This window comes from Rhamphochromis sp. 'chilingali', assembly GCF_963969265.1.
Source record: "Rhamphochromis sp. 'chilingali' genome assembly, chromosome: 22".
In the NCBI taxonomy this organism is placed as follows: Eukaryota; Metazoa; Chordata; class Actinopteri; order Cichliformes; family Cichlidae; genus Rhamphochromis; species Rhamphochromis sp. 'chilingali'.
In genome coordinates, this window is record NC_137950.1 from 24994184 (window position 1) to 25021936 (window position 27753).

Below are 27753 nucleotides of genomic sequence, written 5' to 3' on the forward strand. Positions count from 1 at the left end.
TAACACGTCTCTAAAATTCATCCAAACAACATACGTCCTTATAATCACTATCAGCTATAAAGCTAAATATCTGTCGTAGTGAAGTCCACATAGATATAACATTTTATGAACTCATCGTTGCTCGCGTAGAAGTTTCATGAAACAAAAGTGACTCCATAAAATGGATAAAAACAAAAAACACAGAGTAAAGTTGAGTGGTACATTGATTTGCAGTATGAAGGCTAGTTTAATTCATTCCCTGACAGGCCCTTGCATCATTGGCTTTTGGACATTTGCATCTCATCATTTCTGTACTGCCGTCTTCCTCTCAAACCCTCCAACCCTTAGATAATATGGCTAATCCTCTGTGTGATGGCAAACAGCAAAAGACACAGAGAAAGCTGGCAAGAGCTACAAGAGCAGTTACAGTAAACACTGTCCAGCCTCAAAGGTTGGAGTAAGGACATCTTGTGTTGATGGTCAGCCTGAATGTCCATATTCATCCTCCTGTAGTACCGCAGTTTTCCTCAAGATGGTGTCCTCTCTTCCACTGATTGAGTCCTGCAAGTCCTAGACCCTTAGCAGCAGTGCTCAGCTTCAATGAAGCCTTCCTTTTCATGGCCCCCGAGCTCGACTTCAGCATAACTGGAGTGACAGCCCTGATTGCGGAACTTCATAGAGGGCCAGTAGTTATTGGTGCGTCGCTGCAGACAGAGAAACAGTAGTAGGTAAAGACCACCTAGCAGGCAAATGGGAAGATGCAGGCTTCAACCATAGACGGCATAAAAGATGAATGTAGCCACTGGGATGTGCCTATTGCACATCCATAAATCCCCTAAACTTTACTGCAAGTGCTTTTATGAATTTTAAAGGTGAGTGTTTTCAAGTCAAGAGTGGGTTTTACTGTGAAGCCACAAGCTCATTGGCCCATTGGAGCTTAAAGATCATCAGGAGAGTGTTTCCAGTGTTCAGGGCTGTTTTGTCACAGACTTCTGCAAGTCTTTTTGCAGACACATGAACATCACCCACTTCTCATTCATCAGGTGAATCTGTCATTTCATTGACCTGTGAAATAAACTGGTCACCCAGTGACAGATTATGCATGCTTACACGTTTCACCTGTCTGAAGTCTGGTAGTTATGTAGACATTATAAAAGATGGACATAACTTCCAGGTTTAAAAGGGAAGCCAATGCAGAAGTGCCTTAAATCTACATTCCTTTTAATACCAGCATCAATGATGTATTTCAACAGTGGCTTAAAACAACTTTACCACCACCATCTGACCATAGCAGTATATTACAGCCCACCAGGTCAAAGTGAAATTAAGGGAAAACATATATTTTAAGACAAGAAAAGGTCCTCTATATTTTAAAAGAAAATTAAAGTCTGTGACCATCCCTACTGCAGAGGGAATGAGAGCTGGATGTTGTTTTTCTGACCTGCATGAGGTAGAATGGTGGAGCCACTGTGGGATGTGTGTTGATGTAGTAAACAGCCAGTAAGGTGAGAGCTACAAGCAGAACTAGAGCAGCCACAACGCCTGCGATGATGGCCGTGTTCTCTGTCATCCCGTTGTTTGGAGGGCTCGTCTGTATATCTGAAAGGAAGGAAGATTGTTGCTCCTGTTAAAGCATTTCTAAATATAGAAATGCCTAGGTAGCTAACTATGGACTTTACTTTGGAAAACTCTGTGGCCAACTTCCTAAAACTAAGTGGGGACAATTTTCGTTTTCAAATTTAAAAAAAAAAAAAAAGAAATTCATGTTCACTTGTTTGTATTTACAGTAAATCTCCCCAAAATCTGTATACACAGAAAATCAACAGAAAAACATTAAAAAACAATCATCAGTCTCTTCCCAAAGTCCACATGGAAAAACAAATATTTGACTACTTTACTGTTGGACTTTATTAAAGTTGAGTTTGACACTTACATAATCTTTATTTAACTATGATAATAGAACACATGAGATTTAAAATCAGTGGGTTCTTAATTAGCAGAATTTATACAAATAAATAAGTAGAAACATATAGATGAACTTAAAATTTTTGAACATATTGAATGAATAAATTGTGGTCCTAGGATTGATCCCTGGGGCCTACCCCTGGTTAGATTACAAGCTTTGGAAATCATAGCTTCTGCTCACACACTTCTAATGGTTTCTTCTGATTATTACTGTCAAAAGTGAAAATTTAGTTATTCATAAAAAGTGTCCCTGCCAATGCAACAGAAGGCACTCCTATTTGCTTAGGTACATTTGATTTTACATAAACATGTCTTTGAAAAGATCTACACAAAATCTCATATATAAATACATAGATAAGTTCAGCAATTATTAGTCATAATTTTATAGTGAGACTAGCTTTATGATAAGCTTTCTGTTATTGTTATTTTTTACATTCTGAAAATGTTTGCAAAGATGTACAAGTTTAAATCTGACACAGATTTAGGGGCTATCTACTGTTTATATTGAGTCGTGCAGCTGGTACCTGAATGCTTATGCTCTCTATGGAAATTCAGCTTTAATTCTGTAATGCTCAGAAGTCAGAGAGCTACTAGTAATTCTGCTTCTCCTTAATCTATTCACAAAGGGTCACATTTTGCATGATCCCCCAAAAAATAAACAATTAAATATTCCTTCATTAATCCTTCACCAGTTGTGGGACTGAGTTTTTGCTGAAATACCAGCACTGTATTTTCCAACTCACCCCTAGTAACAGGCTGTTCTTCAAGCACTGAAACGGTTGGACCTGGAGAGGAGTGATTAAAGGAGCTCATAGTTGCTTCAGGTAGAACTGTGTTGTAGTCCTCACACATGCCTTTAGCCTGAGTGAATGCCGAAAAGAATGACTCAGGAATCAGTAACAAAGCTGCTCATCTCTCTCTTGTGTAATATGGTAATGAGTCTCACCTCTTCAGGGCAGTTGTAATCCAGCCACTCTTGTCTATGTCGGTCTATACCATCAGAACATCTAGAAATGAAAAGCAAAGTGAGAAAAGGCGAGAGTCTCATAACATCACGAATTGAACTTTGTCTTACCGTTGAAGTGTGTTGCACCAGCCACAGCTGCTTGTCAAGTTGGATGTTAGGCAGAGATCACAGGATGTGTGTTGAAGACAAGCTGGGGAACGGGAATCGCATCATTACGCAGTTACGGGGTGAGTAATGAGGCTAGGCTGTCGAACAAAAACTAGTTTGAAACAGAACTTACTGGGCAGAGGTGTGAACTCAAAAGCTGATCCGCTCACAATCTTTGTGGTGTCAATGGCAACACGATGATACTCATAGATAGTACGCCGCTTTGCTTCTATCAAGACAAAAATTGAATGTCAGCCTTTCTTCTGTATTAAGTCTCATGTGAAAACTTAAAATGAAGCCTGTTCTCCATGTTTCTGAGAGGGGACTAACTCCTGTTCAAATTGAACTACTTGTAATGGAAAGTATTTAGTTTCTGCTTTTACTCCTCTGCCTTAACTGGCTTAATAATTTACTAAAATATGAATAATTACTTTAAATTAACAGTAGAGGAAGCATCTCTTTTTTATTTTAAAGGAACTGACCTGACAGCAGTGATGTAGGGAGGTGTCCCATGAAAGCGTCAGATAGTCCAACTTTCAGCGGATGCTCAGTAGAATTTATTTCCTCCACTGGCAATGGGATCTCAAAAAAGAACAGAAGTTTGTTTTGACACTGGTAAACCTGACATTCAAGCTGAGCTGTGTTTTTTACAAAATATTGAAGTGGTGGAATTATATTTTTTGCTACATCTGATTAAAAATACATAACTTACATCTTTGTAGTTGAAAACAATTGTTCCATTTTTGTGGAGCGCTGCCTGGAAAGTAAAAGGCCCCGCTGCCTCTCGGTCCTTTAACCGCACTTTGTCCCACTGCACGACAAATAAATTTCCTGGGCAAAGCAGTATACAAAGGCCAGTCAGAGATACCCAGGAGCTCCCAAACTCTAGAGACTTCATAGAGGAACCTTTACCTACCATTATCCGAGTACCTCACTGTTGAATTTTTAGTAAAGCTAGGGTCAAAATTGGCCATGAGGGGAGCGACATACTGGGTGGCGGTTAGCATTCTGTGAGTTATTTCACCCATGTAGATGAAACCTGAAGAGAAACATTAAGAGAAGTGAACTGTTAAAGATTTTAAAAACACCTCTACCTCATGGTCGAACAGCACATCTTTAAACTGAAGCATGTGACCTACCTCCAGTTGCTATAATAATTTGTCTCAAGTAGTGCCCATAGAAGGGGAAATCAAAGGAGAGTGCCACTCTCTGTGAATAAGAAGACATGTCAGATGTGGTTAAATCTGTCTGTAAATCAGACATTAGTGCTTGAATGTGCGAACGCTCATCTCACCGCTGCCTGTCGATGCGCGTTGGACAGTATGCCGTGAATTCTGACTTGGTTTTTGTGCAGGTTGTCCATATCCACCCACAAGCTTGCAGTCTGTGTGTCTGTTGGACCAAAACTCTGCCATCTGTAGTACTTCTGGGAGTCCTCCTGAGAGAAAGAGGTCACTCATTAGACAAGTTTCCTGAATACATTAATCATGGTGAGGTAGTTTAGAGTAGGTCTCTGTATGAAATAGACTGATTTATATTGAAATCAATGACTTACTACAGGACTGGATAATTCAAAATGTATACATTTTGGGTAGCTCTAGCCACTCCAAAATAAAGATGCATAGTTTTCAATCTTGTTTTATGTACATCTTAAACTAGTAGTCTAAAGGATTGCTACGTGCATTTCCATATAATAATAACAAATGAAAAAAATAGAACATCTTACCCTTTTACATATCTCTGAGAAGAAATCTTATCAAAGAGAACTCATCTTTATGAACATTTGGGGGATTTTTGCATCCTATTGTACCAGTTTCTAATAGCTAATCAAAACATTTATCATCGTTCTAAACAGATTTCTTACATTTGTGTTTGTACAAGGTACTTTTTTTTAAATTACCTTCTTCAGAACTTGACTTTCACCAACAGGAGGCAGCATTTTGTGAGTTGGTTTGTTGAGATTTTCCAGTGTTTACATTTTGATATATATGTTTTAAGCTACTCTATTTCCTCTGCTCTTAATGGCTTACTTAGTTAAATAAAGCTTATAATTATTCGCTGCACCATATTGTAGTACAGGTATTACAGGTATTATTACTGGTATTAGATGAAAGTACAGTCTTACCTTTTTTCCTCTTTTTTGTGAAAAATATTTAGGTTAGTGTAAGTGTGAAGTGAAAAAAAAAACACTATTTAGTCGATCAGCTCAAAAATAATGTGAAAAAAGCAAAAATGTCTTATTTTGAAAAAACAACTGGGATAAAACTCAGTGAGTCATGCAGGGATTTTTCCCTTCAGTCCTTCTCACATAGTGCCACTTGATGGAGCTGTTTACACATTGGCTTTGACAACAAGCACTTGTGTCTTCATACAGATCTCCAGTCTTGATGGCATTATTAATGTATAGCATAGTTGAAGGTGACAGAGAGCAATGGTTCTGGGGTTTAGTATGGGCTCAGAAAGTGGAGCAGTTAAATGCAGCTCCGGCTGCTCCACTTACAGCAAGTGACCCACTTTTTTCTTCCATCTCCACTGCCTGACACCAGCCTATATTTTCTAGGGGGATTCTAGGTGAGGAGAATAATCATTTATTTTCCCTCACAGCTGACTGACTTATTGAAGTGACTCTGATTGGACAGGAGATGGAGGGTTTTGGAAATTGGGATCAGGCCTCCCCCTAAAAAAGCAGCAGCAGCAACAGCATTATAACAGGGTTACTTGTGATCCAATCCAAGTGAGTCACACACACATGCACATACTCGTGCGCAGCCATGCTTAAACAAACACTGTAAGCTGGCAACACAAGTATGTGGTCTGTTTTCAATTTGAATTGTAGGGAGAGGAAGAAAAAAACGTAGAACACAATTTATTTGGGCTAATTTTTACTGAGGCTGATTGAAGTGAAAGATGAGTCTAGGAGGTAAGACACTCATAAAACCTCATCCCATGCACTAAAAACACACACACGCAGACACACACTTCTAAAATAATGACTGGAAAATGGCACAGGACAGTGATGTGCTACAGGCTTTACCTTTGACTAAACTTTATTTTTTCTGGCTTGGCAGTAGCTACTTGACTTGTCAGCACAATATCATTACCAAAGCCATTTACAGTTAGAGTTTGCCTCACATTTATCTCTTCATATTGTCATACACAGATAACAATGAGCTATATTAAAGGTTAAAATGTTGTTAGGGGTCAGCATACCAACCTGTGATACCCCAGCCTATGGTTAGGTTAATTCTGCAGCGTTCGTGAAAGTAACTTGTTTCTTGGTTTAAAGATTATAATAACCATGTAAACATCACTATATTGATTGACACTAAAGATTCTTTGGCTTTGGTGTAATGGATGGTTTAGTTTTCCTAAAATAAGTATATTTATCCCTCAGGCTAATGTCATTTTAAGTTGGCAGCTATTAATGCCCTTTTTCTTGCAGAACCAATAAATATAAGAATTCTCATTTCTGTAATTCAGCTGACAATGACTTGCACAGCTGTGTTGACCTCATTCTCACTGGTCACAGTTTTTGGGGCAGTTTTTCTCATGCTCTTACTGGTTGTAGCTCTGTGGCTGTACAGTTTTCTACAACAATGAGCCCTCCATAAGGAAGTATTATGCAGTTTAGGCTAATTTTAGCATAATTTTAGCAGAGTTAGATAATACAATACAAACAGCACATTCTGAAGCCACATGCAGTGACGCAGTCTCAACATACAAACTTAGCAACAAAACTGACTCTGTAGACAGTTCCTCTGTAGAACCTTTAAAGTTCAAGACAGTACAGTTAGAAAATGGCTGAATAATATGGGTTGTTTGGACTGCTCTTCTCTCTAGAAAGAACATAACAGCATGCTAAGGTTTGCACAGTTGCAATCCTAAGTGCCCGTTGGAAACATAAAACCAAATTGAAGATGTTTGGTTATTATGCACAGTGCCATGTTTGCAAAAAACCAAACACAGCATATCTGCTCAACAGGAAACCTCATACCAACTTAGAGTTATGACAGCTGAAAGTGGCTCTATAAGAAACTGTTGGCGGTTTTGGCCATCGCAGTCTTACAAAAGGTTTGCCAACACAAAAACATCTGTTTTATTCTAAATAGGACCATAATTTTCTAAATGAACATTATTCTCAATTGAAAAAGAGTTGGCCATCTAAGAAAAGATAAGATAACCTTTATTAGTCCCAGACGGGGGAAATTTGTTTTGTTACAGCAGAAAGTGGACAGTGCAAAGTTAGAGAACACTGGAATACAATAAGAATAAGATAAACAATTAAGACAGTAAAGACATTAGGAAAGTGTTTACTTTGGTATGAAATCGACTGATATGAAGCTCACTTTCTCATGGCCATCTAGCTGGACCACAACCAGAGCAGATGCCCCCTGCTGGCCATTAGAGAGATTGAAAGCTTAAGGAACAGCTATACGCTGTGTAGCTTTAGCTTCAAGCATAGGCATGATGTCATTATTTTAGAGCTTACATTAAACTTGATATTTACTGTATGTGTTGTAAGTAAAAGAGCAATGGGAGCGTCATTTCTATGAACAGAATTTAGGCCATATTAAAATAGTTGATTTTCCTACTGTCACTATTGTAATCTAAGGTCTTAGCCATGAATCAGTCATTGCATCTCACCACTATGCGAGTCATGTTGTCAGGCAGGGGACTGATATCAACTCCTCCTCCTCCTTCAGCCTGTGAGCTGCGGGCTTCCCTGTGTTTGTGTGGGGTCTGCTGGTCTCTCCTGGTTCTGTGAAAACTGGACGGATCTTCCAAAGCAGTTCCACTCCATGCATCTAGAACAACACAAGCAGCAGCACACACATACATGCAGATTCATTCACGATGATGTACTTCTTGAGGATTTAATCCATGAATAAATACTCTCACCACATAATCTCTCACCTGTTGTTAACCATCAATTTGAGACATAAGGGTTCAACAAACAAAAAGCCACAGACTTGCTTACTAAATCACAATTACTTTGAGGAAAAACAAGATAATGTAATTATCTCTCAAAATGTGTGAAAACTGTGTTATAGACATTATAATGACTTTGACTTTAAACTCTGTGGTCACATCTGTTCTTTATTGGTTACCATAATCTGGATCATTAACAGGCATACATATCTAAAGAAAATTAAATCCATGTTTAGAGGTCACGGAGCAATAACTCACACAGAGACAGAAATAAGATCAGCACAAACAACACCGTAGATTTTGTATACATCTGTCATGCAGAAATAGGGGCATGATTCCTTTTTAATCATGTGGTGCCAACATTGTTCTTTGTTCAAATAATCCCTGTGTATGTACAAAAGGATTGTGGGGGTTTGTCTGTGTGTGCATCTTTTTAGAGCACTCACATCTCTACTGACCACCTACATTTGTGTGGGCTTTCGTGACATCTGCTTAACAGATCATAGATGGCTGTTTATGTTTTTTTCAACCGATCTATGACTCACTGTCCACATTTTTAGTTGGCAGTTGCAAAATCAGCAGAACTCACTGATAGTTCAACAGCTCATTATTCCCTCTGAAACAGAGGGATTAAATTCCCTTTGCTGTCTGGTTCTGAGCTGTTAGTTCACTGAACTGAGCTATTAATTAACAGCATGTTATGAACATTCCCTTCAGTGTGAGAAAGATGAACCCCGTCTCGAAGTTATGGCCAAAATTATGTGGATAACCCCCCCCCCCCCCCCCCCCTTCAGTCTGGAGCTGTTTTATTGGATTGACAGTTTGTTATGATTAAAATGTTAATGCCAGATTATAAGTTTAGCAGTAGTTTGTATTCCTCCCCTGTCTCATCTAACATGAAAGGCCTGTGTACAAAAAAATAGGCCTGTAGAAAATGTTTTTCACCGTTTGTTGTTGAAGAACTGCACAAACCCCCAACCATGACCCCATCCTGCAGCTCTGGTATGAACTGAAAACTTTGACTGTGATCCTAAGATGACCTAAGATCAAAGGCTGGACTTGCTAACGTGCTTGAAAGTGAGATTGGCAGGAAAGCAAATCGCTGCTGCATAGGCATAGCTTTGTAACCTTCCAGTTTCTTAACACAGGCGGTAAATTAACTATTAGTAGTTTTACTAGTAATTTTTTCACAGTCATCTATACAATCAGACTTCGTGTTGTGACCAGTGGAGTCAATCTCTGCTGGGGGAGAGGGGAGCTGCTTTAAGGCACTTCTGCGTTGACATTGCTTTCCATCTTTTATATAGACATATAGACTATATATTAATACAAAAACTACAATGAATATTTATGACTAACTCACACCTAATCATAAAGACTGAAAAAGATGGATGTAGTTCCTGGGTCTTAATGTATCTTAAAACTGCATTCTTTTTAACGATCACCAGGGGGAAATACATGTGGTTGCAAAAGAAGAGAAAGTGGCCCTCGTCCCAGGCCTCTGTAAACACTTTGCTGATGAGTTTATGGGCTCAGTCGCTCATTTTGTGTCATACTGAATAAAATAAAATAAAATAAAATAAAATAAAATAAAATAAAATAAAATAAAATAAAATTTGTCAGAAAGAAGGATTATCTAGCGCCTTGGCGTACAACTCAGGTTGAGGCTTCATAATGGGACTTCACAAGCCAACGTGTCACGGTGGCTATGACCTTATAGTTTTTGTGCACCTAATATAGTTAAACTTAGTTTTATAAAAATAAAATAAAATTAGAAATTTGTGGCTTCAACATCAAAAGGTTCCTGTCCGGTTTTAAAGCCCAACATTAACTGCCTGTATTTTGATTGTTTCGCTGATTCAAAAAACATGCACTCCACAAAGTTATACCTGATACCACACAAACAGAGAGTGCATAAAATAAATATATATAAAATGTTAATTTTTCTAAAGTAAGAATGATATTAAATTAAAAAGTCTTAAGGGACAAAATAGGACAAGTGAAAAAGAGAGGTTATTACACACTCGGGGGAGATTGTGCTAATGAGGAATCTTGTTTGATTATGGTGCGGTGGAAGCTAATTTCACTGCTGCAGAACAAAAAGCTTCTAACTGGGTCAGATTGGCACTTATCATCATCATCACTAAACAGCGGAGGAGGCTTCAAACAGCAGAGTTAAACAATGAGGAGGAGCTTTGAGGAGCAGGAAAACTGAAAAGGGGAGTTCAGGGGCTGCACACAAGTTAGCGCAGTTTAGGCTACAGTCTAATAGACCATGACTATACTTAGATTTTTCCTGCCACCCTTACAATAGGTCACTTTGAGATTTGCTTTACAGATCTTCCAAGTGTTCACATTTTCTTTCCTGAAACATCATTAACCTTATCTAACTGTCTGCATGTGGGGCTGGATGAACTTCAACATCAAAAGTGTGCTGGGCTTTGCATAAGGACCTGGACTTAAGACAGGCCTCAGTAGCATCATGTCTGGCAGACACATGTGCGTGTGGACCCTGCACTGGGAATGTGCAAACTGGTGCAAAAAAAAAAAAAAAAAACCTATGCTGATGAATGGTCTAATTGTTGACGCGACAGATATGATGTGTGACAGATGTACGGGTGAATAGTCAGTGGCTTCACTGCAAAAATGCCCTCTGATGTTGCTGCTAAATAAAATCAAAGGCATGAAACACATTCTGACAGTCCTTTGAATTTACATCTATGCATCTGCAGGATGTCAGATTTTCTGCTTTTTTTTAGCCAACCTCACATATCCAACAGCAGAAAATCCTTATTTCTGTGCCAAGTCTGTTGACTTGATTAAGAAACATTAAATCCCTTAACAAATGCTCGCTATTTTGAGGAGATGGCACCTGCATGGCAGCGGTGTCCACTGTACCTTCACATGTGTCTGCATTGCAGCAACCGCCACAAATCTAGTGGGTGTTGTCAAACTAGGACACAGCCTGATGAACCATATACATTGCTCTGTTGATACATGGATTGTATTCATTCATGCCAGTACCATGTTACACACTCCTATTTCCATTTCTCTCATTTTTTGCTCTATTTTTTTCCTTTATAAGTATGAAAATGTAAAGCTGTAATATAATAACAATATAAACACACAAACCTTTTACTTATCCTTATAATTTACCTCATTATCTGTTGTCAAAGACAGATATCTAAGAAACACAACAGGGTATATTTTCTTCTGTATGAAAGTATTTTTTGAAGGCTCTACAAAAACCAGAGCCACGTTCCTAAACTGAGACAAAAGCTAAATGGCCTTTCAGTCTGCTCAGATGGATCAAGTCCATGGGCGAAAAATACATTTCTTCTGAAAACAATATTTTCCTGGGTAAATGTGCAACACTTTGAAGTTTGAGTACAGGCGGGAATACATCGAGGGCATGTACTTGGTCAATGAAGGGGAAAGAGAATTATCTGCAGGCCCATCAACAGAGAACAAAAGGCCAACATCTTTGCTCCAGAGGCAGACACACTGAAGAGAGTGAACTATTGTGCACTGTCCAAACACAGCACACGAGAGCAGATTAAATCTCAAGATACAATCAAAGTCTTGACCCTATCACTCTTTTCTAGTGGTGGAAATGAGACACAGTATTACGTGCTTTGTCAGGACAGGGATTAGGGAACAATAATCACAAGACGAGGTCATCGCTTGTCGACTCAGTATAGTTCAGTGCAGTGGTTTTATTATTTTGGATTTTAAAAGGGTGATCTGTGTTAAAACCAGCCTGGAGCTAGTAGCGTGGGAGGACCTATTTGGCACCTTATCCTCAGAACAGCAGTAACCATAACACACAATCGCAAACACTAGCAGCTGGAATGATAAAGACCTGAAAATAAATAGAAAAATGTGGTGTTTAGATTAATGTGCACAAATTGACAAGGGTCAGTTGTTTATGTTTTTGAACAGATCTTTCATTTTCAGTCCAGATGACATATGATTTGAGTTTGCAGATGTGCTTGGCCAGTTGTAGTTAACTGTTTATTTAGTGCTTTAATATTTATAGTCATAAATCTGAGATTACCTTAGTAAGAAATGTGCAGTAGCAACCAAGAAATGACTTCAGAGGAAAATAATGTTCTGCCCCTTGAAATGATAAGTGCAGCTGATCAGATTAAAATCAAAATAGTCTTGTATAGATGCCACATTGTTTAAAAAACTCTTAATAGTGCAAATCCATCTACATGAGGCAAATGTTAACCACATGGGGCTAAGAGGTAGTCTCATGTTTTAACGTCTAACTTAATAAATACACAAAAGTTTAAATTAATGATTTAGCAATGACCATCTATTGGAAAATGCTGTTTTGTATTTGAAAGCAATTTTCCACAACTTATTATTAATATAAATGAAAGCCACAATGTATATTTATAGTCTTTATATATCTGTGCATTCCCTTTTTCTGTTGTAAATACTGTTAAAAACTTTAAATATTATTTCAGCTGCTCTTCTCCCGCCTACTGATCTTTGGGTTGCAGTAGGTCAGCGAATCTCTTTTTGAACCATGTGTTTCTTGTGAGACCCACATGTGTTCACTTTTGTAAACTAGTTCCAATCAAAATGCGAGACATCATCTCAGTATGTGGAACGGCGGAACAAGGGACAAATATGCTGTGCATTCCCATATAAAGTGGGACATCTGGTAACCCTCGCTTCTGGAGTCCATTGCCAATTTTTGGAGGTTTCCGGAGTGTTCAGGCGATGTCCAGGCCAAGACTTTGTCCTCCGTCTTCTATTCACTGTTTGTTATGCAGAAAAGCTTTTTCAGCTAAGAAAAAGCTAAAAAATCGTCAGGTTTAAAAAAACTACCCTTTGGCTAATGTCTGTTTGGCTCTTCGTGCAGATTGTCTGCCTGTACACAACCAGAATCTGCTCAAACATGATTGGTCATTAGGAACTTGGACTACAAATGGAAACTATAGAGGTAACACAGATCCAGTCCCTTATAGTGGTTACTTGTACATACATATAAATTAAAGCTACTTTGTCATTAAAGATCCTTGTGATTATAGTTTAGATTTCAAGCCAAGGTGGTTATCGCACAACTTTAGAAGTGCACGACTGTGCATACGAAACATAGGTTGCTGTCATTTGTTGACCAACAGAGGTCTTGCAGCAAAGGCATTTTTAAGCAAAAAACTCCCTGTTGCCTTAAGACTTTTAAGCTCTGACACTGCATTATTGTTTGACTGACGTGTTTTAGCTTTTGACCTTTATCAGCATCATCAAAGCCATCAAGACCATAAAGTCAGACCTTTTCCTCTCCACCTTGAACGTAGGTGGTTGTGCCAGAAACCTATACTGTGCTTCTTCCATTAGGTTCTAGTTGGATTGGTTGTTGTGGAAATTTGGTTCAGCTAACATGAAGATGATTAGTGAATAAACTTGGGCTTCTCATCTAGTGCTTTTAGCCCAGATACCTGGGCCACATGTTGTTTGTATTTAAGATTAAATGGCAAAAGTTAGCATGCTAACATGCTAAGGATACTGACTGCTAAATACTGTTAGCACTGTTACTGCACGTTAGCAACTAGCATCTTTATAGACTCATAGTTACAGTGTTGCCTGCTTTTGCACAAACTCATTAGCACAGGTATTTTCCTGGTATTTTTCAGACAGATTTTTCAGACAGATTTGATATAATATGATGATATCCTGCTTATAAAAGCTGGATATATCAGCATTCATAAAATCCACACATATCTTTTATGTGGTGTTTAACTTCTGTGAAATTTACACTGAAATTTGCAGATGTGTAAACAGTCTTGATGGTCCTGACCTTTGAGAAAGTTGGGACAGCCATGTAGTCTTTTTACCTAACTCTGCTGTATTATTATCTGCTCTGTAAAAGAGATTTGGCATCATCTGCAGTCAGGCGTTCCTTTGGATAAGTCATTGAGCGTGTAGTCATTTAATTACCAAGCTTCCAGCACTTCCTTTTTAGTATAGAGCTGTTCTACTTTCTGTTGAAACAGAACACTAATCTAAAAACGTCTGAGTTTACAGGGCCCAAATATGAATCCATCTTTACGAGGGAGACTCTAATAAATTGATCTGGATCACTGGTTTTGGAGTGTTAGTAGGAAAGATGAGCCTGGACATTATGCTGGACTTCGTGTGACCGTATATTTGAGGAGATCTGTCTCTCTGTATGTCTGGTTGTCCTCTGCAGAGCTAGGCCCCTGATCAGAGGAACTGGGACCACAGGAGAGGCCAGAGAAACTAGAGCACTGCTGATTGTCGGAGGAGGAGGAGGAACAGCGGAAGAACGGGGGCTGGCTAAAAATAATATATCTCCAAGGAGAACAAAAATACATACATGCACACACGCACCAACACACACCTACAGATAGGATGGCAGAGGATCCATATACAGGAAATGCACAGAGCAGGTGATGAGACACAGTCTGAGATGAAACTTTCCAAATTTAAGAAATCCTAGCTCAGATGCTGTTCTCACTGACTGACTTTCATCTTTTACTTTGGAAATGAATCTTAAACCCTCAAATATTTATTTGTTAAAATCCAAAATTCTCATTCACAGGATCAGTATTATTAAAGCAAATGAACCCCAGACATTTATTTTCCCCCCTCCAAACTGGAAATACAGAAGTTTTGGAATAGCATCATGAAAAGAGAGAGAAAATAAAAATCCAGACTCGCACACCATCTTTTATGTGCTTCCTGTGACTGACAGTGAGAACTACCACGAGACCAGTTAACTTCACGCATGCACGTATCCATAGACATGCCATAAAAAGTGCCAAAAAGCATTTTAAGCCTTCCATAGTTAGTGACAACAAATTCAGGTGTGTGTGTGTGTGTGATATTAACTTTAACTGAGATTTTTAGAAGCTGTTTTGTGTGGCACTTGACAGTCTGTTGTGCAAAAAGGTAGTCGTAATGGTGCTGTTGTTTGTAGATCTGTATTGGGTGTTGACGTTAAAGAAAGGGGGCTTACCTTCATGCTCTTGAGCCCAGACTCTGCCTAGCTCAGCCTGGGAGAGACAGATGAGGAGAACAGCATAAAGCCCCATGTCCGGCTGACTCTTCTCCCTCCTTCCCCTTCTCTTGATCACTCCTTGTCTTCTTCTTCTTCTTTTCCCCAGTTTCCCCTCTCACTTTGTGTAAAGGAATAGGGCACCTCACTCCACCACTCCCCCACCTTTCGTCTCTGTCTCTTCGCCTCTGCTCACCCACACAATTGCTGTTTCCTCACTTCAGCCAAGTTTTACTGCTTTTCTCCCTCCTCCTTTTTTGCCCTTGTTTGGCCCTCAGAATACTGTCTCAGATGATCGGTCCATAACGCAGGAGAGATGATAAACAGCTGAAGTGAAGAGATGTGTTTTCTCTGTGCTCTTCCTTTGCTTCAGTCACATTTCTATCTTTGAATTAGCTCTTCACTCGGTTGTCTCACCTCCTCCCCTCTGGATGTCTGTCTGTCTCGCTTGTGTTTTTCTGTTTTCTCCAAAACAGAGCTCTGGATTTTTAGAAGACTTCCCAAAATGAGGAAATATTTATGTATTTCTACATTTTTTTTCCTTTCCTTACACAGTAGAAAAAAAGGGGGTGTTGAAGATGGGAGGAGCATGTCTCCCCCATGTGGAAGCAAGCTGAACCAAAACAAATGTGGTAGTTAAATGGTTGGCGTTTTGAGAAGAACTTCCTCTGTAGTCTGTTACAGAGATAATGCACATTTTTAATTGAAAGGTTTGAAAAGAACTGTTTTTCTACTCTTGGTAGTAGAAGATTATTTGATGAGGTAAATATGTTTTGTGTCCAACACTTGAAAAAGAAGAACCTGGAATTATTTAGGTGCTGTTGATAGTGGCGCTATGGTGACCATTTTTACAGTTTTTACCGAATGCCTAAACACTAACTGTGATTCCTGTAGCACAATTTCTAAAACTAGTCAGACGTATAGCAAAACCACTCACTGAGTGTGCAAAACTAAAAGCACAAAAACTGCTTTGCACTCAGTTTGCAATTTTGTAACACACACTTTGCAAGACTTTAGGCACAATTCACTGCACAACACTCAATTTCCAAATTTCCAACACACTCCTAGCAAAAGTATACACATGTATGGCTATCATTAACACTAATTTGCCAACTGTCTGGCACACTTTCACATGTGAAAACTTTCTTAGATAATTCGTTCACTTTGCAATCAGCCTAAGCACTATAATACAGGTAAGCTGTGTGTGCGGAGTACAATGGTGGGAGCAGAAAGAGTGAGAAGTAGAGGAGGCCGAGGAAGAGGACGTGGAGGTGAAGAAGTAGGATGAAGAGGACGACAAGGACAAGGAGGAGCAAGAGGAAGACGAGGAGGGGGCAGAGGAAGCATGTTCACTGCAGACCACGTAACCCATATAGTCATTATGGCGATTGCAAATAATCCTATACTTGGAAATAAACACTTGTGTTTGTTTTGATGTGTTTGACTAAACACCAGTACTTGAAGTTTGGATCCCTCCATGCTTATGGATCTATGACAGAAGTATGAGCTCAAACTGACATAGCCTACCTTGTGCACAGGGAAGGCAAACGCCAGATGTGTTTTGTATTCATACCATCAGTGTGCAGTTGGCGCATTGTGTGCTTAGTAGATGATGGCTTGTGTGTACTGTTTGATACGGAAACACCATTTTTACAAAGGTGTGAAGAGTTAATCTAGCTGTGTTTGCTTTTGCAAGAGAACTAAAATGTTTGGATAATTGGGTGACAGGTTGTTTTATTTGTGTGTAGAGTTTTGCTAAATTAGCCAATAGTTACATAACATGTGCTTAAGCAATCAGAAAAAACTGTATTTCCCAGTTTCTTTTCCCTCTAGGAGTGCTATATAAGTCTCTGACAATTTCATTAGGTACAGATTGGTAGTTTGGTCTTCAGGACTATATGAATTTTTCGTGGAAAGAATTAAACAAGGAGCTGGAAAAATTCCTCAGACATTTTGGTCCATGATAGCATCACACAGTTGCTGTAGACTTCTTGGCTACAGCTCCATGATGAAAACTCCCATCTTATCTATTGGATTGCTGGATTTTATCAGAGCTTTTCCTGTGTTCACACTAGATGCCTGATATGTCTCTCAGAAAACCCTCTCAGAACTATGGGCCACTTCAGGAGGGAAAGACTGGTGTCGGTGCTTTAAGTAAGTAATTAATTAAGCAAATATTGCAAATAAAAACTAACAAGCACAAAACTTCGGTGTTAGCCTTGTGTGTAGTTTAGTAACTTCTTTATTTGTAGAAGAATTGCTGTTATGATACGTGCTGCACAGAGTCAGGCACGGAGAATTGATGATATGACTCAAACCTAGGGTTGGGCTGTCCTAAAATTTTGGATTTTGAATCTAACTGGTGCATGGATTTGGATGTGTATGTGTGTATGTGCTACTAATTTTGGACTGCTGTCCTTCGCGAACATAAAAGGAACTTTAATCTTTGTTGTCTTACTTTTCCTGGTTAATTAAATAAGAAAAACAATAATTAAATCATCTACTCTGACCACTAGCAGTTTATAAAGACATAAAATTAAGATTATCTCTTTATAAACTGAACTATATTCATCTTATTCACGAGGCTCTGAACAATAGCCCGTTTTGGCCCATTGGTAAATTGGTAATTGCCCACCCCTGCCCTTACTCACACAAAGTAATTATGTTTAGGCACAAGAAACATCATCTGAACGCACCTCACAAGTTTCTCCATCTGTCCCAATAGCATGTTACAGACAGCTGTCCACATAAAAAAAATCTCTAAAACTGAAGTTTTTTGCTTTTAGAGAGCTTACATCTTTTTCTTTTTAGTTTGTTTTTATTATTGGTCTTATATAAAGATCACACAAGTATAAAACTAAAGAATAATTAAACTGAAATAACAGGTTTTGTGGCTGGCCTTATTTTATATATCAATTAAAAAAAAACCTAAATCATCGTCCTCACCTTTTCTAAAACGCACAGCAAATTTATGGAAGATTAATACACATTTGGTGCTCCAATGAGCATTTCTGTTAACAGGATTGGAAGTCAAGGTGTGTGTGCTTGTTGTAATAAGGGAACATGTCACACACTGAATTTGTGACATGTTTGTGTGTGTGTGTGTGTGTGTGTGTGTGTGTGTGTGTGTGTGTGTGTGTGTGTGTGTGTGTGTGTGTGTGTGTGTGTGTGTGTGTGTGTGACTGTGTGTGACTGTGTGTAGGTTGTAGCTGCATAACAATATTTTTTTTTTATATGAATCTCTTTATTGTTTTGGTCTTTTCGTAGGATTTGTTAACAATAAGGAAACCACCAGCATATATTTGCAATTGGTGCTGCTCTACTTTCAGCGATGAATGTCCCAGTGTAGTGGGATGACGAAATGTTAGTAGGTGTATTAAGATATTCATAGTTCTTCTGAAATGATCAGTTAATGCCCCCCAATATTTTTCTCCTATATCCTCCTGTGTTTTTATGAACTGGTAGGAGGACATCATGTGGTTCTGTGTAGAGTAGGCCTTGTTAAATTCTTGCATTTATATTATAAATGTTGAAACGTGCAAATTCCCAGAATATGCACATTATATTTTGGTGCATAAACCAAACAGAGCAGATGTACACAAAACTAGTCCTAAATTAAACAGGCAGTGTGGTCGGCTTACTTTAAGCATATTCTTCTTTTTGTATTGTATAGGATATTTTCATTTTTTTTCTTTTATCTTTTCTATGTGTCTACCTTGGGTTTCTCCTCATGTGACTTCTTGCTTGTTCACAAGGTACCATAATTAGGGCAAAACTCTGGATGAAACGTGAAAGAGGTTTAACTTGACTAAACCAAAAAGGCCAACTCAAAATGTGTTTCACGCCTGTCAAAATGTTAAATGAGCGCATTTGTCATCAATTGGAACAAGATGTTGGATGGAGATGAGCTGCTAGATCTGGCTGAAAATGATCCAACACACTCTGATCCTTTAGTGGGGAGAATTATGCTTAAAATATGACCTGCCTTGTGATTCCCCATAAACTTACACAATGTTTTATCTTCCCCTGTTTTAATACACAAACACAGTGACTGTAGAGCAGAAGGTTTTACTGTTTTTATAGATCCAGTAAGCCGGTAAATTTGTACCACATGATTATTTAGGAGACTGTTTATTTTGCCGATTGATGTGAGAAGTTCATTAAAAGTATATTCACTGATATTGCTACAACACACAAATGTTTGCCAAGTATGAGAATTTCCTCCAGACTCATAATGTTTGTGAACTGTGTGAACTGTTTAAAAAAGAAAAGAAAGAACAACAACAAAACTAATGTGAGCAACACAATGTTTGCTGCATTAATGAGAAATGTTTTATACCATATGTACACTTTAATCCGCTTAAAACTTTAAAGTCTGAGCCATGAAATATTTACCATTTTCAATTAAGTAGTGTCTTAATTGAAAATTCTGATTTACAAAAAAAAGGAAATATTAATTTGCATATTTGAGTTTTTAACTTCACTCACACTGATCCTTGAAACACTAGATGTTAAGTGGTTAAAGGTATTAGATAATAAAATGTGTAAACTAACTTTATTCAGTTGGAGAATGACAATATGAAGTAATACAGTAACTCTAGCAAAATTGGTTAGTAAGCTGCATTTGTAAAGTGTTAAAGAATAAATATATGTTCTTAGTGCCTTAGCAACAGAGGCTTAAGTTAGTGGAAGTTTAAAAAACAGGAAGTGTAGTGCAAAGCTGCAGAGGCATATTAATAAAAAGAGGAAACCAGACAGAAAAAGCAGAACTAGTAACACAGAAGGAGTTGTTTTTATCAAAACTATGTGTGACATGTAAAGGACCAAACTAACATCTGGTTCCGAACCGGGGATCTTTTGCGTGTGAGGCGAACGTGATAACCACTACACTACAGAAACTGCTGCATGACTGTGTGGATTTGCCTTGTCAGGAGATTAAAGTCTCTCGATTTCTAGGATAGCAGTGTCAGGACTTGGGAACATAAAGCAGGTTACATTTCCAGCAAGTATAATCAGAATGAACAGGTCAGGTAAGCAGGTGGGTGGGTCAAGGGTAGACTCCCTGAGCAGTGGAAAAGACAAGTGAATAACTATTACGCAGAATTAACTCAAGCAAGCTGACAAGTAACTAAAGGCCTGAGCAATACTACCAAATGGGTATGTTAATAAACTGGCAATGCATATTGAAGGCTGAGTTAAAACACTATGCTGACTGCAGATGGATGACAGGTATGGCTGGTCAGGGTTTCTTCCCATCACTGGAAGACATACACTATATTACCAAAAGCGTCTTGATGCATTCTCAATCATCCAGGAAAATAAATCTCCAAATGTTGATTCTGTTCATCTGGATGTAGCGTTTTGTGGGAGAAACGTTTCGTCACTCATCCAAGTGACTTCTTCAGTCTCAGCTGACTGCAGTTTGACCTGCAGTTTGACCTGCAGTCAGCTGAGACTGAAGAAGTCACTTGGATTCAGGTGTTCAAATCATTTCCATGGTCAGAGATGTATAAAATTAGGCACCTAGGCATGCAGACTGCTTCTCCAAACATCTGTGAGGTCTAAGGAGCTTATTGAATTCCAGCTTTGTACTGTGATAGGATGCAACCTGTGCAATAAGTCCAGTCATTAAATTTCCTCACTAATAAATATTCCAGTCAGCTGGAAGTGGTATTATAACAAAGTGGGAATGATAGCAACTCAGGTTCTGTAAAGCAGGGTCAGCAGATATTGAGGTACATAGTGGGCAGAGTTCATCAACTTTCTGCAGAGTCAGTTATTGCAGATCTCCAAACTTCATGCAGCCTTCAGATTAGTTCAAGAACAGTACATGGAGAGCTTCATAGAATGGGTTTCCATGGCCAAGCAGCTGCAAGCCTTGCATAACCAAGTGCAATGCAAAGTGTTGGATGCCGTGGTGTAAAGCAGCTAACCCTAACCCCCTCTAACCCTAACTGGACTCTAAAGGGTTGAGCCACGTGTTATCTGGAGTAACAAATCATGCTTCTCCGTCTTGGTTTGGTGATTGCCATGAGAACAGTACTTGTCTGACTGCATTGTGCAGTCACAACAATTTCAGGCTCCCACCTTCATGGGAACAGTTTAGAGATGTCGCCTTCCAGTTCCAACGTGACTGCACACCAGTGCAAAAAACAAGGTCCATAAAGACATAGATGAGAGAGTTTGGTGTGGAAGAACTTGACTGACCTGCATAGAGTCCCGACCTTAACCTGAGAGAACACCTTTGGGATTAATTAGAACTGAGACTGCGAGGCCTTCTCGTACAAAATCACTGTCTGACCTCACAACTGCGCTTCTAGAAGAAAAGGCAGGCGCCACACCTGGCAGACAAGGAGAGCAATGACACAGAGTTTTAAGATCTTAACTCTTTTAAAGTGATGTGTTAGGCAGCTCTACACCAAATTAGGGGAACGTTTTTTACAAGATAGACCAGTAAAGTTTAAGACACTTAAAAATATATACCAAAATACACTGAAGATGTTCCAAAGGTGCCTATTTTGACACAATTTACACCAGTTTTTTTGTGGGGTCCAGTTATATGCTTTAAACTAATATTAATAACAGTTTTAACTATTGGGCACCAATGACCCTTGTTCTACATTCTTGTCCTTTGCTTCTTTTCCCATCTTAATGATAAAAACCCCTAAACCTGGCACAAAGAAAGCATGCCTGTTTCCCATTATAGAAGGAATCACACTCTTAGGTCTTGTTCCAATTGAAAACAGGTTATAGAGACCATTATTTATACAGATGGTGTAACCCTGGGCACATCACTGTAAAAGAGCAACTCTGCAGCAGAGACATTGAGCTGTTAGCCGTTAGCATGCGTCCGTACTATCTGCCCCAGGAATTCTCGCATGTTATCGCAATAACAGCGTATGTCCCCCCCTCGGCCAACGCGGATGCAGCCTGTGACACTCTCCACTCAGTGGTCAGCAGACTGCAAACACAATCTCCGAGAGCCCTTCTCATAATATCAGGGGACTTCAATCATGCCTCTTTGGACTCCACACTGCCCACCTTCACCCAGTATGTGACCTGCTCAACCAGAGACAATAAAACACTGGACTTACTGTATGCCAATGCTGAAGAGGCATACAGTTCATCACCTCTCCCTCCACTGGGCAAATCTGACCACAACCTGGTGCACCTTGTCCCTGTGTATGAGCCCTTAGTGCGCAGGGTGCCACCAGCCACCCGCACAGTGCAGAGATGGTCAGAGGAGAGCGAGGAGGCTCTTAAGGACTGTTTTGAGTCGACTGTGTGGGAGGTGATCTGTGACGACCATGGAGAGGACATCGACAGCCTTACTACATGCATTACTGACTATATTAATTTCTGTGTGGATAACACCGTACCTACCAGGACTGTACGGTGTTTCTCCAACAACAAACCTTGGATTACCCCAGAAATTAAAGCTGTCCTCAAGCAGAAGAGGAGGGCCTTCAAATCCAAAGACAAAGAGGAGTTGAAAAGGGTGCAGAGAGAGTTGAGGGGACTGATAAGGAATGGGAAGGACAGCTACAGGCAGAAGATGGAGAACCAGCTTCAGCAAAACAACGTTGGTGAAGTCTGGAGAGGCCTCAGAACCATCTCAGGCCACAAACAGCAGAACTCTCTGCCTGGGAGGGATGTGAGGTGGGCAAATGAACTGAATCATTTCTTCAACAGATTTGATTCAACCATGAGACAGTCTACAACATCGGCTGCAGACTCACCCACCCCCACTGCTGCTGTTCCACCTCTGACACCTCAGACACTTCACACCTCCTCTATTCACCCTGCTCACTCCCCCCCACCCCCAACAACAGCATCCAATACACACTCAACACAAGGCTCCAGCCTGTCTCTCTCAACCACCCAGGTTAGGAGGGAACTGAGGAGGATTAATGGCAAGAAGGCAGCGGGCCCAGATGGCATCAGCTCGAGGGTCGTCAGGTCCTGCGCGGACCAACTGTGTGGGGTGATGGAGCACCTCTTCAACCTGAGCCTGAGGTTGGGAAGAGTCCCACAGCTCTGGAAAACCTCCTGTGTTGTACCAGTGCCAAAGACTTCACGCCCCAAGGACCTCAACAGCTACAGGCCGGTGGCTCTGACATCCCACCTGATGAAGACCCTGGAGTGGTTGGTCCTGGCTCAGCTTCGGCGCCTAACAAGCTCATCACTGGACCCACTTCAGTTTGCCTACCAGCCTGGCATTGGCGTGGATGATGCCGTCATTCACCTCCTACATCGTTCCCTCGCTCACCTGGAGACCGCTGGAAGCACTGTGAGAATCATGTTCTTTGATTTCTCCAGTGCCTTCAACACTATTCTTCCCTCGGTTCTGAAGGACAAGCTGGAGAACTCTGGAGTGGACCATCACCTCACTACCTGGATTTTGGACTACCTCACCGACCGACCACAGTATGTGAGGACTCAGGGCTGTGTGTCGGACAGGGTCGTCTGCAGTACGGGGGCCCCACAGGGAACGGTTCTGGCTCCGTTCCTCTTCACCATCTACACTGCAGACTTCTCCCACAATTCCACCCAGTGCTTCCTGCAGAAGTTCTCTGATGACTCTGCAATAGTCGGCCTCATCACTGATGGGGACGACAAGGAGTACAGAGGACTGACTCAAGACTTTGTGGACTGGTGCCAGCTGAACTACCTCCAGATCAACGCCAGTAAAACCAAGGAGCTGGTGGTAGACTTCCGCAGGCACAAGCATTCTCCACTGCAACCACTGAACATCCAGGGTATGGACATTGAGGCTGTGGACAGCTACAGGTACCTTGGTGTTCATCTGAACAACAGACTGGACTGGACTCATAACTCAGACGCCCTCTACAGGAAAGGGCAGAGCAGGCTGTACCTGCTGCGGAGACTCAGGTCGTTTGGGGTGGAGGGCCCACTCCTGAAGACCTTCTATGACTCTGTGGTGGCTTCTGCTATCTTTTATGGTGTGGTCTGCTGGGGCGGCAGCATCTCTGCTGGGGACAGGAAGAGACTGAACAGGGTGATCCGAAGGGCCAGCTCTGTTCTAGGATGCCCTCTGGACCCAGTGGAGGTGGTGAGTGACAGGAGAATGGCGGCTAAGCTGTCATCCCTGTTGGACAACGTCTCCCACCCCATGCAGCAGACTGTGACAGCACTGAGCAGCTCCTTCAGTGGGAGACTGCGGCACCCACGGTGTGGGACGGAGAGATTTCGCAGGTCTTTCCTCCCCACTGCTGTCAGACTCCACAACAAAGACTTTAACTGAACAAACACACACATCCACACATGTGCAATAACACTAAGTGCAATAATCTTTTCTGGCATCGTTGTATTTTTACTCAGTTGTATATAGCATTCGTATTCTATTTTTATCTTATTGTATATTTTTATTCTATTTTATTCTACTGTATATAGTATATTATTTTATTCTATTCTGTACAGCTGTGTACTGTATTTATTCTTATTGTATTCTAATTTTTGCGTCATAACTTTTGCACTGTCCACTTCCTGCTGTGACAAAACAAATTTCCCACGTGTGGGACTAATAAAGGTTATCTTATCTTATCTTATCTTATCTTATTTAAACCTGGATAGGAGTGTACTCAAAGATCTAACGACAAAATAAACACACGTTTGGTTCATTTGAGGTTATTTTTAGTGTTAAGATGGGGGTTTATTTTGTTTTATGGATACACATAATACTATCATGAGGTTTAGAACAACATGTCCCTGTCAAATATGTGTCTTTGCAGGATTACTGTCACCCTATATTAGTAATCATAACGGACAGATGTGGAACTGGTTGAGTCACAGAGGCAGACATATGGTGTTTTTGTGAATCCTTCAGCTCGCCATATATTGTGTTAGTCGATTTCAAGATGAGTCAAATTCAAGACTTATATTTTCTCACGTCACCCTTTTAAGTTCTTTTTTCTGTATTAAATTAAAGCATAAAAGTTCAGTTCAATTCAAGAAGAAGTCATCTTATTTACAGAAAACCTGACACTAAACATAGGAGCCATTCCCTTAGAAATAACATCTGTTTTACCAATAATAAAGTTACCTCATTTTTTAAAGAATACAGTTAATGACTGGACATTATTTAATTAATTGTCTATCAACTACTTTTGTATTACTGTAACTTTACTAGTAATACAAACTTTACTTTAGATTTTTTTTTAACATGTACGTGTATTTGTATTTGTGTACTGATGTGAGTACAGCTTTAATCCTATCTTAGTCCCAGCAGCAGTCTTCTACCTGCTAACATCTACTGGCTTCATTTCACTGCTCACTTCACTTCATGCAAAGCACCATAAAACCTCTGCCCTGCTTGCTCAAGGTGTGAATTGCCTGCCCACAAACACAGAGAAAAGGCTTTAAGGCATTTCTAGCACCTCATTTTAAATTGTAACCTCAATTTGGAAGAACACTATGATACGAACACATCGTGCTACAGGGATACAGCCAGATTCACAGCATGGGGGTTGTACAAATTCTGCTCACACTTCTTGAATTGTTCTCGGAGGACAAATTGTATGAATATCATTGCATTTATCAATGTGTTCAGACACTTGGATGGAAGTTGATTATTTGGAAATCAAAGTCCAAAAAGTCAATTTATCCTTTAAGGGTTACAGGATGTTGGCCAAATACAGAAAAAACATGTCTGTAGCTTTAAAATTACAAAATAGTGAAGCTGATAAGAAAAACATGGATGCCCCTTTCCCCCCCAACAGTCCAACAAAAAGAACAATGTTAAGCTTTGTAACTCTACACAAAACAGGGAAATTAAGTAAGTAAAAAAGAATGGCAGCGAACCCCTACGAAGCTCTTAAACTCATCAAATCTAGTTATAGAAACCACTTCTGACAATGAGTAAGAAAGACAAAGTGTGTGTGTGTGTGGGGGGGGGGGGGGGGGGGGGGGTAAACAGAGCTGCAACAGCATGCTGGTTTAAACAAACATAACAAACATCAGCAACCACTCAACACGCAGGTTTGCTGCATGGCTTGCAGCTTTAGCTTGCAGCTTTAGCTTCTAACATCTTGAAACTTCCACAGCAAACAGAGTACTGCTGATATTCGTTTGAGTGTTAATTTTGATAAATGGAAGTCAATTTAAATCTGGTCTCCAACGATCACCGAAAGAAAAACATTTGTCTCTTTAATGGCTAATTTTTCCTGTGTTTAGTGGCTATGTGCTAATTTTTATTCAGTGCACTGCTAAGTTGTTTCCCGTTGTATCAAAATGAGCTTTAAGAAAACAAGTTTGCCAATACTGGGTTCACTGTTACCACTGCCTCCTTCTAGAGTGGATACAAGATTTGATCCATGCTAGCGGATCAAAGTGTTACACATAAGTGACATAGCAAAGGAAAAGCTAACCATAAAAACAGAGAGAGAATCCCAAAGACAAACGTGCAAATGCAATGACAAAATCATTTTTCAATATTTCCAATTTTGCCTTAACTTTACCGTCTGCAGATCTTTTAAAATTAGGTCTGAATAATGTAGTCATTGAATATTTTCTGATGCATAAACTGCAAATAAACGATGCGCTATCTTTCGCAGATACTTGTGCAGCAAACATCTGATCTATGAGGTGAAACTCCCACTTAGCATAGCCATTCACTGGCCATTCAGCCAGTTGAATTGGGCTTTTCTGTCTTTAGCCTGTGGCAATAATGTATGAATGTGCAACATGTGCCTGTTTTTGTCATTGTGTCATTACTAAAGCACATCTACATTACTTTCGATTTACAAATCTTTCCCAATACATCTAAACCCTTTTTAAAAAAATCATAACTACTGGTGAACAACGCAAAATCAATGCTGACAGTTTTCAATCGTACACCAACCACTAACTGATTTTATTGTCCATAAAGTTTCCACTCTCCAGTTGTCATGAAACATTCAAGCAGCTAACAGAAGAACAAACAACACAGCTGATGTAGCACAACTTGCTTTTGCCTTTCCCGGACTATAAATATTTATTACCATGGCCTGGTATCATCTGACACTGCACACTGTAATTTCAGTAATGCTGAAACGAATTCTTTTCCACTGACCTGAATAAACATACACTCTAAGGGACTTTTCCAAATTTTCCATCCGTCTTGCACTGAGTGTTTTCTTGGAAGTGGGAATGAGGACTCGTCATAACCTCCACCATTCACAGCTCCCCATGGTGGTGGTGGAGGTGGTGGTCTTGGGGGGTGGGGTGGGGGGTCAAGGTCCATTACAATGGGCAGACATCAGCTTGTCTATTGTCTCTCTTAATCCCTAATTGCACGACCATCAGCGATGTTGATTCTTTACATGCATTACAAGCGTCATTAGCAGAGTCATTAACACAGGGAAAACATGTTGAGGACCGTAGAGACACAGTTATCTGTCACTGCATTGGGTAAATAGTCAGGGTGATATCTTACTGTAAGTACAGATGTATAACAATAGCGTTTTTGTAAAAGAATGATAAGGGGAGGGAGTGGGTGTAGTTTAAACTGTAATCCCTATGATGCAAAATGCAGTGCTGTAAATCTTATTAGGAATGATGAATATGTGTATGTGTGACTCGCTTTAAAAGTTCTGTTTATGAGTTACAGAACAGAAAAATTGATGATGCAATGATGAGTCTGCAAGCTCTAAAACTTTTCCAAAAAAGACATTGAAAAGATGACTGTGCCAGACACGTACCTAATATTCAGATTCGGCTAAAAAGTAAAAAAAAA

At 39.9% G+C, this 27753-nt stretch overlaps 1 protein-coding gene across 2 annotated transcripts; it reads right to left on the bottom strand.

The window, feature by feature from the left end:
- LOC308391379 (plexin domain-containing protein 1-like) lies at nucleotides 1–27152 on the bottom strand. 2 transcript variants are annotated; one of them, XM_080874005.1, is made up of 13 exons: nucleotides 27091–27152; nucleotides 7703–7863; nucleotides 4353–4496; nucleotides 4198–4267; nucleotides 3975–4097; nucleotides 3771–3889; nucleotides 3541–3640; nucleotides 3192–3287; nucleotides 3020–3101; nucleotides 2891–2951; nucleotides 2688–2805; nucleotides 1421–1578; nucleotides 1–683 (listed from the first exon to the last, which is right to left on the bottom strand). In XM_080874005.1, exons 1-13 carry the CDS (start codon nucleotides 27131–27133, stop codon nucleotides 558–560), a joined length of 1401 nt encoding a protein of 466 aa, XP_080730131.1. In that variant the 5' UTR covers nucleotides 27134–27152; the 3' UTR covers nucleotides 1–557. The 2 variants fall into 2 exon arrangements, with proteins under 2 accessions (XP_080730131.1, XP_080730130.1); XM_080874004.1 differs by lacking the exon at nucleotides 27091–27152 and adding an exon at nucleotides 14982–15560.
- Nucleotides 27153–27753: the final 601 nt, after the last annotated feature.